The sequence below is a fragment of the Vipera berus genome (genome assembly GCF_964194415.1).
Source record: "Vipera berus genome assembly, chromosome: 3".
Taxonomy (NCBI): domain Eukaryota; kingdom Metazoa; phylum Chordata; class Lepidosauria; order Squamata; family Viperidae; genus Vipera; species Vipera berus.
Window position 1 is genome coordinate 33,595,835 of NC_138204.1, and position 15,223 is coordinate 33,611,057.

General features: G+C 38.8%; 1 protein-coding gene across 3 annotated transcripts in view; it reads right to left on the bottom strand.

Moving 5' to 3' along the window:
* CHD6 (chromodomain helicase DNA binding protein 6) overlaps nt 1-15,223 on the bottom strand; it is a 148,825-nt gene that overhangs the window by 31,697 nt on the left and 101,905 nt on the right. For all 3 annotated transcript variants that reach the window (XM_081325197.1, XM_081325198.1, XM_081325199.1), the window contains 7 exons: nt 15,008-15,172; nt 14,675-14,854; nt 13,348-13,458; nt 8,497-8,699; nt 7,935-8,134; nt 3,985-4,144; nt 2,748-2,837 (listed from right to left, as the gene is read on the bottom strand). In XM_081325197.1, the coding sequence (XP_081181323.1) occupies nt 2,748-2,837; nt 3,985-4,144; nt 7,935-8,134; nt 8,497-8,699; nt 13,348-13,458; nt 14,675-14,854; nt 15,008-15,172 (1,109 nt within the window). The remainder of the gene's footprint in view (nt 1-2,747; nt 2,838-3,984; nt 4,145-7,934; nt 8,135-8,496; nt 8,700-13,347; nt 13,459-14,674; nt 14,855-15,007; nt 15,173-15,223) is intronic.

The following is a 15,223-nucleotide window of genomic DNA, read 5'->3' on the forward strand; positions in this document are numbered from 1 at the left end:
AACGGGGCCTAGAGAGCTGTTGGAGGTCTAGCCGATCCGAACCCGACCGGTTGCGGTTAAGAACCTATATTAGGTCTTATCTCGCAGCGATGAGGGTGGCGAGGTGTAATTACTTCTCCACCCTCATCGCGTCCGCAGATAATCGCCCGGCCGCCCTGTTTAGGGTAACTCGCTCACTTCTTAATCAGGAGGTGAGGGAGGACCCCTTGCAGGGTCGTGCCGAGGAATTTAGCCAACATCTGTCGGATAAAATCGCTCGGATTCGGACCGGTTTGGACTCCAACTGGGCAGAGTCGGGCGATCAGGACACGGGCGGTCTTGTCAACGTTATCTGGGAAGAGTTTGACTCTGTGACCCCTGATGAAGTGGACAGGATTATGGGGAGGCTGAGCTCCTCCACATGTTTGTTGGACCCGTGCCCTTCCTGGCTGGTCTATGCAGCTAGGGAGAGGACACGAGGCTGGCTCCAGGCGGTTATATCTGCTTCCTTGAGTGAGGGTTATTTCCCCACCGTCTTGAAGGAGGCGGTGGTGAGACCTCTCCTCAAGAAGCCTGCCTTGGACCCAGCTGTTTTGAACAACTTTCGTCCTGTCTCCAACCTTCGCTTTCTTGCGAAGGTTGTTGAGAGTGTGGTGGCGCATCAGCTCCCTCTGGTCCTGGATGAAGCGGATTATCTGGACCCCTACCAATCGGGTTTCAGGCCCGGGTACAGCACGGAGACGGCATTGGTCGCTCTGGTGAATGATCTCTGGAGGGCTCGGGACAGGGGATATTCCTCTGTCCTAGTCCTATTAGACCTCTCGGCGGCTTTCGATACCATCGACCATGGTATCTTGCTGCGGCGTCTCAGGGGATTGGGAGTGGGAGGCACAGTTCTTCAGTGGTTCTCCTCCTATCTCCTGGGACGTTCGCAGTCGGTGTTGGCAGGGGGGCAGAGATCGGCCCCTAGGTCTCTCGTTTGTGGAGTTCCTCAGGGGTCGGTTCTCTCGCCTCTCCTGTTCAACATCTACATGAAACCGCTGGGTGAGATCATTCGTGGTTTTGGAGTTGGGTATCATCAATATGCCGATGATACCCAACTTTTCTTTTCGACCCCAAACCACCCCAGTGATGCCCTCGCTGTGATGTCCCGTTGCCTGGAGGCGGTTCAGGTCTGGATGGGGAGGAACAGACTTCAACTCAACCCTGACAAGACTGAGTGGCTGTGCATTCCGGCATCCCGGGACATTCAAAATGTTCCATCTCTTTCTATGGGGGGTGAGCTCTTACCCCCCGTGGATAGGGCTCGCAACTTGGGAGTCCTCCTAGATTCACGGCTCACCCTGGAAGATCATATAGCGGCCATGACTAGGGGGGCTTTTGCCCAGGTTCGCCTGGTGCGCCAGTTGCGGCCCTATCTGGACCGGGATGCCCTGTGCACGGTCACTCATGCGCTCGTGACCTCTCGCCTTGACTACTGTAATGCTCTCTACATGGGGCTTCCCTTGAAGACCACTCGGAGGCTCCAACTGGTACAGAATGCGGCCGCGAGAGTTGTCTTGGGAGTTTCCCGGTACTCCCATGTTACACCTTTGCTCCGCGAGCTGCATTGGTTACCAGTTGTCTTCCGGGTGAGGTTCAAGGTCTTGGTTATGATCTTTAAGTCCTTACATGGCATGGGTCCGGGTTACCTCGGGGACCACCTGCTGCCGGCGTCAACTCCCCTCCGCCCTGTGCGTTCCCACAGAGAGGGCCTCCTCAGGGTGCCTCCGGTCAGGGAATGCCGACTGGCGGCCCCCAGGGGGAGAGCCTTTTCTGTGGGCGCTCCGGCATTATGGAATCAACTGCCGGTGGAGCTCCGGATGGCATCAGACCTCCGAACTTTCCGTCATGGCCTGAAGACCCATTTATTTGAATTAGCTGGTCTGGCCTGACGGGGGATTTGGGTTTTAAATTGCTGTTTTAGAATTGTATTATTGTTTTTAACTGGGCATTGATTTAATCTTTTTTAACTTTTGTATTGTTATTTATATATGCCCTGTGAACCGCCCTGAGTCCCTAGGGAGAAGGGCGGTATACAAATTAAATAAAACTTAAACTTAAACTTTCCCTCTAGTAGCATTCTACCAGTCATATTGGAATCAACAGAATTTCAGCACTTTTTCATATACCAATCTGGTGTGTTTACCTAAAGCTACACTATGAAAGAGGCAGTTCTCACTCAAAAGAAAATCAATAGATGTAAATCAGATTTGTTTATATTTGGTTCAGTTAACTTTTTTGTTATACTATTGGAATGCTTTGGTAATAGATAAAATTTAATTAATACTGTTCATTACAGTACTATTGTAGTATTTTTGCAAATTTCAGGGCAGTACTACTTCCAAGATAATTTTGTTCAGTGTTGTTTGCTCTGCTAAAAAAGACTGGATTCGTATGTCATGCTATATTTTAATGTGGTTTGTTATCTTAATCCATCACTGTAGTTGGAAATCATTATTTAACACTTAGTAATGTCTGAACCTGAAACATCGCAATTAAACAATTACAATTTATATAAGATATAAACTGAGACAAACACTAGACTGCATGCATGGATATTTACAATATGAATATATATTCATTCAGAGTCCTACAATTCCCTGCTAAGTGTAAAACTGATGCACGTGCAAGAATGTAGTCCAAGCACATGGTGTCTATACTTCCAATATTGTGACTAAAACACAACAGATTATAAAGCAAAACTCCAGAAGGCTAATGTAACATACTTGGCAGGGGTTCCTTCAAAGGCTTTATCAGCTGCCTCCCCAAGCACTTCAGCTTTCAAGTAATAGAGCATCCGTACTCTCAACAGCACTCTGCCAAAAGGAAAAGCAGACCAGAAGGTAACTTGGACAGTAAACCTGAGTTTCAACATGGTTTCCATTTTAAGTTTACAGGATGTATTTAGCCTTGTTTGTTGGCAATGGGAACTGCTATTATGCCATTCAAAGTTGGCACCGTGGGGACAAATGCTATTCTTCTAGAAAAGAAGCTTTCAAAAGCTAATATTGGTGAATAAGAAGTAATGAGTAACAGATAGCTCACTTGTACATGAAATTCATTACTATACAAATCCAACTGACTGTTAAGATTACTGGGCAGTGTTAAATAATAGGCAAGTAAGTAAACCAGCCAATATCAGTAGATAATCTAAATATGGCCATTCCACCCAATATGTGTGAATAAAAAGATTTTAAAATTATACATGAGATAAGGAACTAGATACTATAAGCAATGAAATAAAGAATAATATGATCCAGAAAGCCTATAAAAAGGATGGTTCTTATTAACATCTCTTAATATCTACTTAGTGCCCTCCCACTTGCTCTATGAGGGGCAATTTATAGTACTTATATCAGCTGTTAACATGCAAGTACTTAATGGCAACTTGTGCGTGACATCATTCTTTCTACGGTATTATTTTAGCATCACTGTGGTTTGCTGCAGATGTCACTGCAGCTTAATTATATTTGGGACATAGGAGATTGCAGACTCGTACCATATCTTCTGGATACAAAAGAAATTCCTAGATTTTTCAAATGGCAAAATGGCTCAAAGAGCATCATAAAAATCTTAGAAATATTTACAAGGGTTTCACAATATTTGTTCCATGTAAACATGCCTTTTAATTATTAGAGAAACAGAGAAAATTAAATTGGAGATGGGGATAGGAAAGCCTTGCCCCAAACCTTAACCAATTTGTATTGGTCATAAATGCATGGATTGTTTCCCTGGAAAAGAACATGTGTGAAAAACAGCAATATCAATGAAACATTTTGCCTTCTACTCTCTATAGCTTGTTAGCCAATTTCCATGGATCTATCTCAAGGAATACATTTTAAATACAAGCACAAATTCATGAGCCACTTATAAGTTTTAACACTGGCTCAGAATTTAGAACTGAAAATCAGATAAGTGTTCCAGAAGTATGACAGCACCGCCTTAATGCTTTCATTTGCTCACTTATTGCAGTGTTGTTTCAGATGCTTTTTGTAGCTATCATCATGTAGGATGATTTCAGGATTGCAAGTAGTAAGCCAGTCTGCATTCTTAATCTCAGGCAGGAGCATTTGATTCTTGGTTTTCTTCCCCTTCCTTCCTCTTGGCACTGGAGCTGATAATCCTGCAACAGGCAAGAGAAAACATATGAGCAACACTGCTGAATCAGGATGTGAATATATAATAGAAAATCAAAACAGAAAAAATAGTTCAGATGTAAATGGAACTGGCAGAGCACAAAGAAAACACATTCTTCTCTTCATTGTCCATTCCAGACAATTATTTAAACAGAACCTGGGATTGGAAAAATATACCATTCTTGCCCACATCTGGTAGTTGGAGTGGCATATAAGTATAGCAAAGTTCCTGGGTTACTTGTAGACCACGCATTATACAGTTAGTTTCCAAAAAGTTAATTTAGTATCACAAAGATTGATCAGAATTCCTGTTTGCTAACTTCAAATTATGAACACGTAGCTCATCAGAAAGACAAGGGATATAAAATAAAATAAAAATGACTGCAGAAAAACTGCATTAAACTGTATTGCTTTTTTATCAGTAATTATATGTATGTAAACACACATATACCTCCCTGCCCCACTCATACTGAATTCAGACACAGATTCTCCAAGGATTTCATTGACAGAATCCTTTTACTTTAGCAACAATATTTACTCAGGCTTCTATGCTGCTCCAATCAGAAAATTAAAAACAATACAAGGAAAGCCAAAAGTAATGAAAAGCAATCATTACCCCACTCTCAAATCAATCAACAGTGCCAATCAAGATCCTCAGAGGCAGAATCATCCTTTCATTCTGCCCCCAAATGACTTCTTGGAAAGCCAGTTCTTAACTGCTTTATGGAAACTTAATCGGGAAGGATCTGACCTTATGTTGGGAAAAGGCTGTTTCAGAGGATGGGAAATCTTGACCACAGAGTCCATCATGGCCATATTCCTTCAGAGGCAGGATCAATTTACTTTTTCTTCCCAATCTCACTGGATGGGCAGATTCCACCTGGATCAGGCAGTCTCAGAAATACCTAGGCCTCAAGCCATATAGAACATTAAAGGCAACAACTACCAACTTTAATTGTACCGGATGCTAACTGGCAGCCAATCAACTCCTATAGTAGAGGTGTCACAAAAGGAAACCTAGGATTCCCCAAATTACATTTTGAATCGGTTTCCATTTGCAATCGGGCAGACTCATGTCCAGTTAGTTACAATAGTCCACACATGAAATGATAAGGGCATAACTGATTATCAGTAAAGCCCCCCTTTCTAGGAATAGTCAAAACTGGTGCACTGGCCAAAGTCTCTACTTGCTACTCTAAACAGGTGATGTGAGTCAAAGAGGTCCACAGACTGCAAACCAGTTCTGCCAAGAAAAATGCACCCCTGACCATAGCAAGATATTAATTTTCTCCAGACTGATGTATGAATTTATACTATAGTTATATTATGGTTCAGCCTAAGCCTGTTTCTCCCTGGCCAAATCATGATAGGCTTAGGTACTGGAACAAAATCTCCACTGCTATCTTCTGCATAGCCAAGGGTGGGGGTGTATAGCTGAATATCATCAGCATATCATATTGACAGATGACTTCCCTCAATGGCTATATGTAAATGATAAACCTACAAGGGGGGGGAGATAACCAAGCCCTGTGGCACCCCATAATGTAGCTCCAATGGCTTGATCTCTCCTCCCCAACCAACTGGAACTGACAATTTAAAATGGAAGAGAACTACTGTAAAAAGTGTCTCCTCTCCTAATTATCTCAGGTATTCCAGAAAGGTACTGTTCCTTTGACTTGATTTCTTAGCCCATAAAGTTGCCAACAACTCAGCAGCATATAAAGAATTACAAACAACAGCAATAAAAAATGATTGCACCATGGAGGAGAATAGAGAAACCATACTATAGTTCAGGGGTGTCAAAATCGCAACATCATGTGATGTGTCGCGATGTATCGTGACTTTTTTTGCCATTGCTGGCAATGGGGTGGGCGCGTTTCGCTATGATGCATCTGGCCCACGGGCCAACTATACCGCTGCTATAGTTGTATTGATCAAAAAGGAACATGCTTATCCTGCCTAAACTTACAGAAAAGGCAGAAACAACTGGAGAAGGCAGTCCCACAGATGTCCAGGCTCTGTACCATGTAAGGCTATATAGATGACCAAATGGTCTTCAAGGTCAGATACAAACTGCACAATTAATGGTTCTGAAGCAAATGAGTTTCAGTGCCCAAGCACTGTTATAGATGCCTTTGGATCCTCTGAGGCAAAATACTGCAGAACAAAACATATATTTTTCTTTCAAACATTCTAATCTAAATGAATAGCAACCTCCCTCTTGAGTCAAGAGATAGTTGCAAAGAGAATCAAAGGGATCTAGAAGACCCCACCTTATTGTAGTCATTAATAAATGATACCTAAATTATCCATATTCAGTTTCTAAGATCTGTAATGTAACTGCTTTCTTCTTGTCATCAACCTAATTAATTAGACTCTGTGAGAATTGGGCTTTCTTGGCTGTGAGCCACTGATAGGGATTTGAACACCCAAATTAAAACACTAAAATACAACAATGTTTTTCAATTGGCTAATTAAAAAAAATAAAAAAATAAAATAATTGTACATTCATGTCTATGTACAAGGAAAACTAAGCCAAAGGGGGGGGGGGGAAACCAAGGAATTCTTCTCCAAAAAAACAATTAACCTCCAGATTACAGAATATGAAGCCAAATTCCCCAAATAGCCTGGAAATATGAATGTCAGAAGAGAATTATGCATGTGCAATGAAGTCACCATCAAACAGAAATAAGCAGAGGGAACAAACAAAAACCAATTGTTAGCCTACATTCAGTCCATCACAGGGCCTGATATTGATTCCAGAATTCTACATCCTTCTTGATATCAAGGGAAGAAAGGAATAATGCTATTTCCTAAACCATTTTTACTATTTCAGGAATGGGAAGAAATAGCAGTAATCAATAAATTAACTATATTGATTTGGGGATTTGACACTAAGCATACAGTGGTTAAGGTACCATAACAAAAAGAGGAAAGGAATTAAAATAACTGATCTAATCATCTTAAAACTCCATCTGGTATACACATCTATATGTTACTAATAAAACTCTATCAACCCACAGAGTAATGTTATAGAACAGTCAGATTGCTGGAATAGAATGAGGTGACCCAGTCTTATCTTCAGGCATGGATACTCACTGGGTGACTTCAAAGATAGTATTTCTCATCCCAGCCCATCTAACAGAACTGTTATGGGAATAAAGCATTGGGAAATTATCATAAAAGTAGGCTTGAGTTCCTAGAGGAAAAAATATGATATAAATCTAACAAGCTGCGAATAAAAATAAAAAATTGAAAAGATATCTTTGAGTGCTTCAGGATGATATGTTTATTGTGTTTATTGTTTATTCTACTTCATTGTCTGAATCTTATGGGAGTTCAGGTATTATAATCATTTGTAACCTTCCCGCTTTTACCTCTTTTCATCTTTCTTCCATTTCTTACCTTACTATAGAAAATTATTTAAAGTGTTTAGTATAGAACAGGCATCAAATTCATTTTGATGGTATAAGAAGCCATTTTATCTGAACATATTTGTTGTTGCAGATAAATGTCAAATGTAATAATAAATGTTAAAGAAGTAAATACAGAATGTACATTTTGAACTTTATAAAGAAGCAGTTCAGCTTGAAAAAATTATTAGATGGACAAGTTCAAGATTAACAAAATCTGAAATTCTCCAATTAAAAATTCTCCAATTGAAGGTCTCATCTTTCAGAAAAGTATAATTCACTAATGAGATTAATCAATTTTTATTATTTTTTTAGGTAACTTAAAGAAATAAGCTTAGAACACAACAAAATTCATTTCTGGTACCTGAATGGTTCTGTAGGGCTTGGTTCTGCCCATCCTTTGTTGGAGTGATCAAATCCCAAATAAAACTCTTAATTTTCTCATCTCCCTTATAATGTCTAACACAGTAGACCAGCAGTGCTCGGCAGATCATCTCCATATCCTTTTCATTGAGATGCCATTTAAACCGGCCATGAGTCAGAATATCTTTCCAACGTCCCCAGCTTGAGAAAAACAGATGCACAGCATACAAAGACTATCAGAATTTCTGTATAATGTCCATACATTCTCATTAGTTTATCACTACAAGATTGAAAAAATAGAAGAGGGAAAGTAGGAAAAAAATAGCAGGAAATGGTGAAAGAGGCCGCAACGGAACTAATGGAATCTCTGTTTACCATAAAAAAATAACTATTGCTCCATGAATTTTAATGTATAGCAATGGAAGAATAGTAGAATTATAGGAATCGGAATGTTACCCTGATTTCAACATTCCAAATGCTACTAAAGTTTTAATAGAACTGCAATAACCCTTGTATATAACACAGAATAGAACATTCAAGAGAGATTTAACAAAGAAACACACCCAAATATAAGCAGATTTTTCTCCACACGAAAACATTCAGCCCTTAAATACCGACGTGTTTTTTCATTGAGACGCCGTGAACGTGTAGGTCGCTCATCAGTGTCACTGTCCAGCTCTGAGAACTCCATCAGCTCATCTTCCTCAAAGGAGTTGTAGTGTTTGGTTTGCTTACGGACACGGGGCCTGTCAATCACCAGGCTCTCCTAAGGGGGAGGGGGTTAACAAAAAAAACCATAATTATTGTATCTTACGCCAAACAGCTCAGCATGCTTAGTTACACATTTTGTTTTTTATACTAGTGGTTAATACATTGATCTAAAATATGACTGAACATTCAACTTTTACATTATAATGTTTGTAAGTTTTCAAAATTCTTGATTTCACATACTTTTTTTTATCTCAAGGTATGTGTTGTTTTAATATTGTTGTTATAAAATATAGTTTTTAAACTGTTTGTAATATAAATTAGCTTTGCTGAGTTTGAAAAATAAATGATTTGTTTATTGTCATTCAAACCTGACCTGACTTTGAAAAGTGTGATATATTTTTTTTACAGCTACTATAAAGAAGCACGATGGCAATGCTTAAAATTGCTTTATACAGATACTAATCAACCTAAAATTTGCATCCACATAAGGATCATCAGGAGAAAAGGCTGAAAGCAATACCAACAAGCTGAAAATTAGATTCTGCAGCATCAGTTTGATTACTTTTTTAAAAAGAAACAAACAGTAATATCTCTTTTATTATAAACATTTAAAATTTAACAGCTGGAATGAAAATGAATTGGCAAATACAGTTATAACACTTTGCCACATACACACAAAACAGAGACTATGTTTTTGACCTCCCTGTTAACAATCACACTGATTTTCAATTATTTCTAACCACAGTCATGTGAATCTTAATGTTGTTAAAAGCAACATTTGGGGGAGGGGGGGAGGCTTTGTGATCTGTTGCTTAGCAATCTTCCTCGTACTGCTAAGCTCCCTTTTGCCTTTCCAGCTGTCATTTGCCAAGCTGGAGCTTTACAAGGTAGGACCCCAAGGGTTTACTGACGTCACTTCTGCCAGAGGAAGTTAGCATTGAGAAAACCAGCTGTTTAACCGAAGAGGTAAACAAAATGATTGGGCACAAAGAGAAAGCATTTATAATATTTTATTTTTGTAGGTATATGAAGAGTTAAGATCCTCTCCACAAAATATTGCATCCATATTTTTTTTTATATTCTATGCTCCTAGTTTTTAAAAGGTTGGTTCTCATGGTTGGAACAATCTGATATACCAGACACCCACTGCCATTCAAAGGGACTCTCATAATTTAGCTCTGGAACATCTTCATCAACGATTTGGATGAGGGGATAGATGGGGAACTCATCAAATTTGCAGACGACACCAAGCTGGCAGAAATAGCCAACACTCCAGAAGACAGGCTTAAGATTCAGGAGGATCTGGACAGACTTGAACACTGGACGCTATCTTAACAAAATGAAATTCAATGGTGAAAAAAGTAAGGTTCTACATTTAGGCAAGAAAAACCAAATGCACAGGTATAGTATAGGGGATACCTTGCTCAATAGTAGTAACTGTGAGAGGGATCTTGGAGTCCTAGTGGACAATCATTTAAATATGAGCCAGCAGTGTGCTGCAGCTGCCAAAAAGCCAACACAGTGCTAGGCTGCATTAACAGAGGGATAGAATCAAGATCACATGAAGTATTAATACCACTTTACAATGCCTCGGTAAGGCCACACTTGAAATACTGCATCCAGTTTTGGTCACCACGATGTAAAAAAGATGTTGAGACTCTAGAAAGAGTACAGAGAAGAGCAACAAAGATGATTAGGGGACAGGAAGCTAAAACATATAAAGAATGGCTGCTGGAATTGAGTATGTCTAGTTTAATGAAGTGAAAGACGAGGGGGGACATGATAACAGTGTTCCAATATCTCAGGGGCTGCCACAAAGAAGAGGGAGTCAAGCTATTCTCCAAAGCACCTGAAGGCAGGACAAGAAGCAACAGATGGAAACTAATCAAGGAGAGAAGCAACCTAGAACTAAGGAGAAACTTCCTGACAGTTAGAACAATTAAACAGTGGAACAACCTGCCTTCAGAAGCTGTGAATGCTCCAACACTGGAAGTTTTTAAGAAGAGACTAAACAGCCATTTGTCCGAAATGGTATAGGGTTTCCTGCCTAAGCAGGGCATTGGACTAGATGGTCTCCAAGGTCCCTTCCAACATCATCATCATCATCATCATCATCATCATCATCACCATTATTATTATTATTATTATTATTATTATTATTATTATTATTATTATTATTATTATTATTATTATTATTATTATTATTATTATTATTATTATTATTGTAGGTGGTAGATTTTCCCCTTCAAAAGAAATAAAAGATGTAAAAGTGGACATTCTGGGAATAAATCAGTCTTACTTTGGGCACTATGTAGAGTAAAAGAACAATGCTGAGGTCTTAGGTTGAAACAAATTACACATAGCTCTTGACTTACAACCATTTGTTTAGTGACCATTCAAAGTTAGAACTGCAGTGAGAAAAGTGATTTATGACTGCTTTTCACATGTACAGACATTGTAACATCCCCATGGTCACATGATCAAAATTCAGACACTTGGCAGCTGGCTCATATTTATGACGGTTGCAATGTCCTGGGGTCATGTAATCACCTTTTGCAACCTTCTGGCAAGCAAAGTCAATGAGGAAGTCAGATTCACTTAACTACCATGTTATTAATTTAACAACAGCAGTGAATCACTTAACAACTGTATTAAGAACTTTTGTAAAATAGGTCAAAATTCACTTAACAACTGTCTTGCTTAGCAGCAGAAATTTTGGCTCAGTTGTGGTCATACGTCAAGGACTAGAAAGAAAATGCAAAGCTACTGGATCACTGAGATCCAAAGACTAAAATACTCATTTTTTTCCAAGCTGATTGCAAGTGGAGAAACCAGTAGTTATCCATTCATTTGCTACCTCTCAGGTATGAACAAGATCCACACGTGAAGAGTTCAATTAGCTGTTTTATTGCTCAAGCCTATACACAGAAATCTCCTCAGACTGATGGTTTGCAACTGCTTTAGACTGAATTAGGTTCAACAGCATTCAAGGGAGAGTCAGATTTCACCTTCTTGTACCCATGTCAGAGTTCCAGACTAATTCCCTGATTGACTCCTTCCCAGACTCAACTTGTCCCTCTCTGACATTACCAGCATGTTTGTTTTAGATATATAAAATCCTAATTCAATGTGATATTTCTATTTTCAAATATTTTTTTAAAAAAGACATTAAAAGATGTTCATCCTACTAAAGCATGTTTTAATTTCTGTCTGGCCCTTGTTGTCAGCATGGGAATATGGTGGTTTATTTTTTTTAACTAGATTTTGAAAAGAGGAAAAAAACAACCTTAATTTCATATGCCAAAATTTTACATTTTTACAATATCCCTTGATTTGCTGTCATAGGATTGGGTAGCTAAATTGCTACATGTAGAAGATGCAGATAAATTGTATTTTATGTTCAATTTAAAAACAGAGTTACTTTTAAATAGTATTGAATGATCAGCTGTTAAATACAACCCAGCATCATTCAAAATGTTAATACCAAATTCAATCACTGTCTTTTCTTTTGCTATCCATCTTGAGGCAGTTACATTTACTTTCATTTTAAAACATTTTTTCCTGCTGAATTTAAGTAAAAACACTCTTAAGTTATTTTGAATGATTTTATGGAAGTAGCTTGAGGGAGCATAGTGTTAGATAGACATTTTACATTCAGTTATGAAAGGATACTGTATAGCTGTAACCCTAACAGAATGGCTTTGACATAGCACCAATAGGATTTTATAATTCTTATTACAGAATTTTTAACAAGTTGAAAACAATACAATTTTTAGAAAAAATAAAGAAAAATAGCTAATTAATAAGAAAAAAATTAGGAAAATAAAAAATTATAAAGATTATAAAGAAGTAGCTTCTGGTTTTTTAGCTTTGCCCTCTCTCAAAGATCACATCATAATTTCCTTCTTTTCATAGCCTACCCTTTCGTCAACCTCATAAATCAAAAGTTCATTTTTTTCAGCAAAAAGTCCATAAGGGATTTCTAGTTGCTAATAAACATAGTCATTGTCGTTTTCTTAATCAGACAAGTCAATTTAGCCACATCTACTAATTTTGCCATTTTTACCAACTATTGCGGGTATTTTAGAATCTTCCCATTTTTGTGCTTTTATTGGTTGTCAGATAGCAATAGCAATAGCACTTATATGCTGCTTCATAGTGCTTTATAGCACTCTCTAAGCAGTTTACAGAGCCAGCATATTGCTTCCAACAATCTGAGTCCTCATTTTACCAACCTCGGAAGGGTGGAAGGCTGTGTGAACCTTGAACTGGTTAGGATCGAACTCCTGGCAGTGAGCAGAATTAGCCTGCAATATGCATTGTAACCACTACACCATCACGGTTCCTAAATACCACAGCTCCTTATAATAAAAATAATGTTCCATAATGTTTTCCTATTGTCCAGCTATTAATATCCTATTTTGTGCATCATAAGATGTTCATGTCAACTACTTGAGCTAAAAACTCAGCATCAATATTTACAAAGCAGATTTAAGATACAGATGGAAAAATCAAGACTTCCTGTAGAGGTTATCTACACATACTCTGCATTCATCCCATATACTATTAGTGCCCCAAAACCTCAGTAAAGCCTTTAATCCTAACCATATAGTTAGGGGAACCTTTTGCAATCAGCTCTGAGAATATGCAAATTTGGAAACACAACATATTTTAAGTTTCCAGAATAAATAGATCATAATTACCTTTTCATCCTTTGCATCAGTATCCAGTTCAGCTATTTTTGCCCATTTCTGCCAGAAGTTGGGATCATCTAATGAAATGTCAGTTCTGTTTCCTGAAGCAACAAAACTGGCCTGGGAGTAAAATGCAAATTAATAGATTGCAACTGACAGAATAATAGAACAAATTCCCCATAAGCCCTATATGTCAAGCCAACTATCATGTTTAAAAAGACTGTCCAAGAGAATTTGCTAGAACCTGTTGCCCTCCAGATATTATCTGACTGCAATTCCCATTACCTCTGATCATTCGCACAATAGGCTGAGGCAAGTAGGAACTGAAATTCAATAACTGGATTTATCCTGTTAAAAAAAAAGCATTCAGACCCTAAGAGAGTATTCTCCAACCTGGGTGGCCTCCAGATTTCCCAGCAACTCCCATTAGTTGGGAAAGGCTGCCCTGGGTGGATGAGAACAGTTGGTTTGTAATTCGTAACACCTCTTTGAAGATTAAGAAATCTTACATGAAGACCTCACCAGAGACATCCATATGGGAGGAGGAGCAAGGAGAAATTATTACAGCAACTGTGTGCTTACACAATTCAAGCTGTGTCCCGCACATAACCATAACAGGAATTGAAGCCACAGTGTAATGGCATGCTGCTTGCTTTTGTTATTTTTATGAAAGCCTTGATCCTATAGTTACCTTTGGGTTGTATAAGTATGGAGAATATGGCTGAAAGCAGAAGACAATGGCTTGAAACCATTGCTTTTCATCTCTGTTAAAATATTCTTTTCCATTCCTTGCCACAAGTTAGGTTTAATTATCATGGTAAACTATAATTTGGTTTGGGGGTTTTTTGACAACCATATAACAACTCAGCCATTTGGCCTGAATAAACTATATTTAAAATAAGTGAAGTCTTAACAGAATATGAATCAATCATTCAGTTTATAATTCTGATTAAAACTTTGCTTTCTAAATCACTGTATTTTCATTGAAACATAATACTATCAAGTTAAGAATGAAGTGGGATATGAAAGCAGGAAAAAATAATCTTTAAATAAGGAATGGACAAGATGTATCCTTCTATATGTAGTAGGACTGTAACTCCCATCATCTGTCATGATCAACTGGTTCCAACTGGTAGAAGGTGGAATTCAACATGAGGAGAATTGTATCTCTGGTTTGGGAAAGAATGGCTATCTAATTCCAACAGGACTTGTACAAAGCAACAAGAAGCTGTGAACTCCTATCATGCTCTTTTTTGCATGCAGCTATTAAAAACAAAAACAAAACAATTTCCCATAATAAGTTTTGACGGTTTTGTCCCCATAGCACATGACCAACCTTGGAAAATGTGGAGCCTTTCCCTTCAGTCTGAATAGTGATGGTTTGGGTCCTACGTTGCAGGATTTGGTCGATATCTTCTTCACAGAATTTGGAGCCTTCATCTTCCTCATCCATTAAAGCCCCATAGGCACCTTTTCGCAACAAGTCTTCAACCTCCATCTTGGAGAGCTGCTGCACCTTCCAGAAACAGACAGACTGATTGATTCCAGAATGGGGAAAAAGACAGGAACTCATGACAACTTCCAGATATAAGTTGACATGAACATCTAAGGAGGAAGGGGAATAAAAATTAGAAGACCTCTAGGTCTTGCCTGTATAGGATACCCTTACCCCATTGTTGCTTCCCTTGCGGTTGATATCCTGCAACACTGCCTTGTCTAATCCTAGTTTCAAGCTGGCCTTGTCAAACATCTCTCGTTCATAGGAATTTCTGGTGATGAGGCGATAGACTTTAACTGCCTTGCTTTGCCCTATTCGGTGGCAGCGAGCCTGAGCCTACAGGAGGAGAAAGACATCACTCAAAGTAGAGTTGGCAGAACTGGGGTG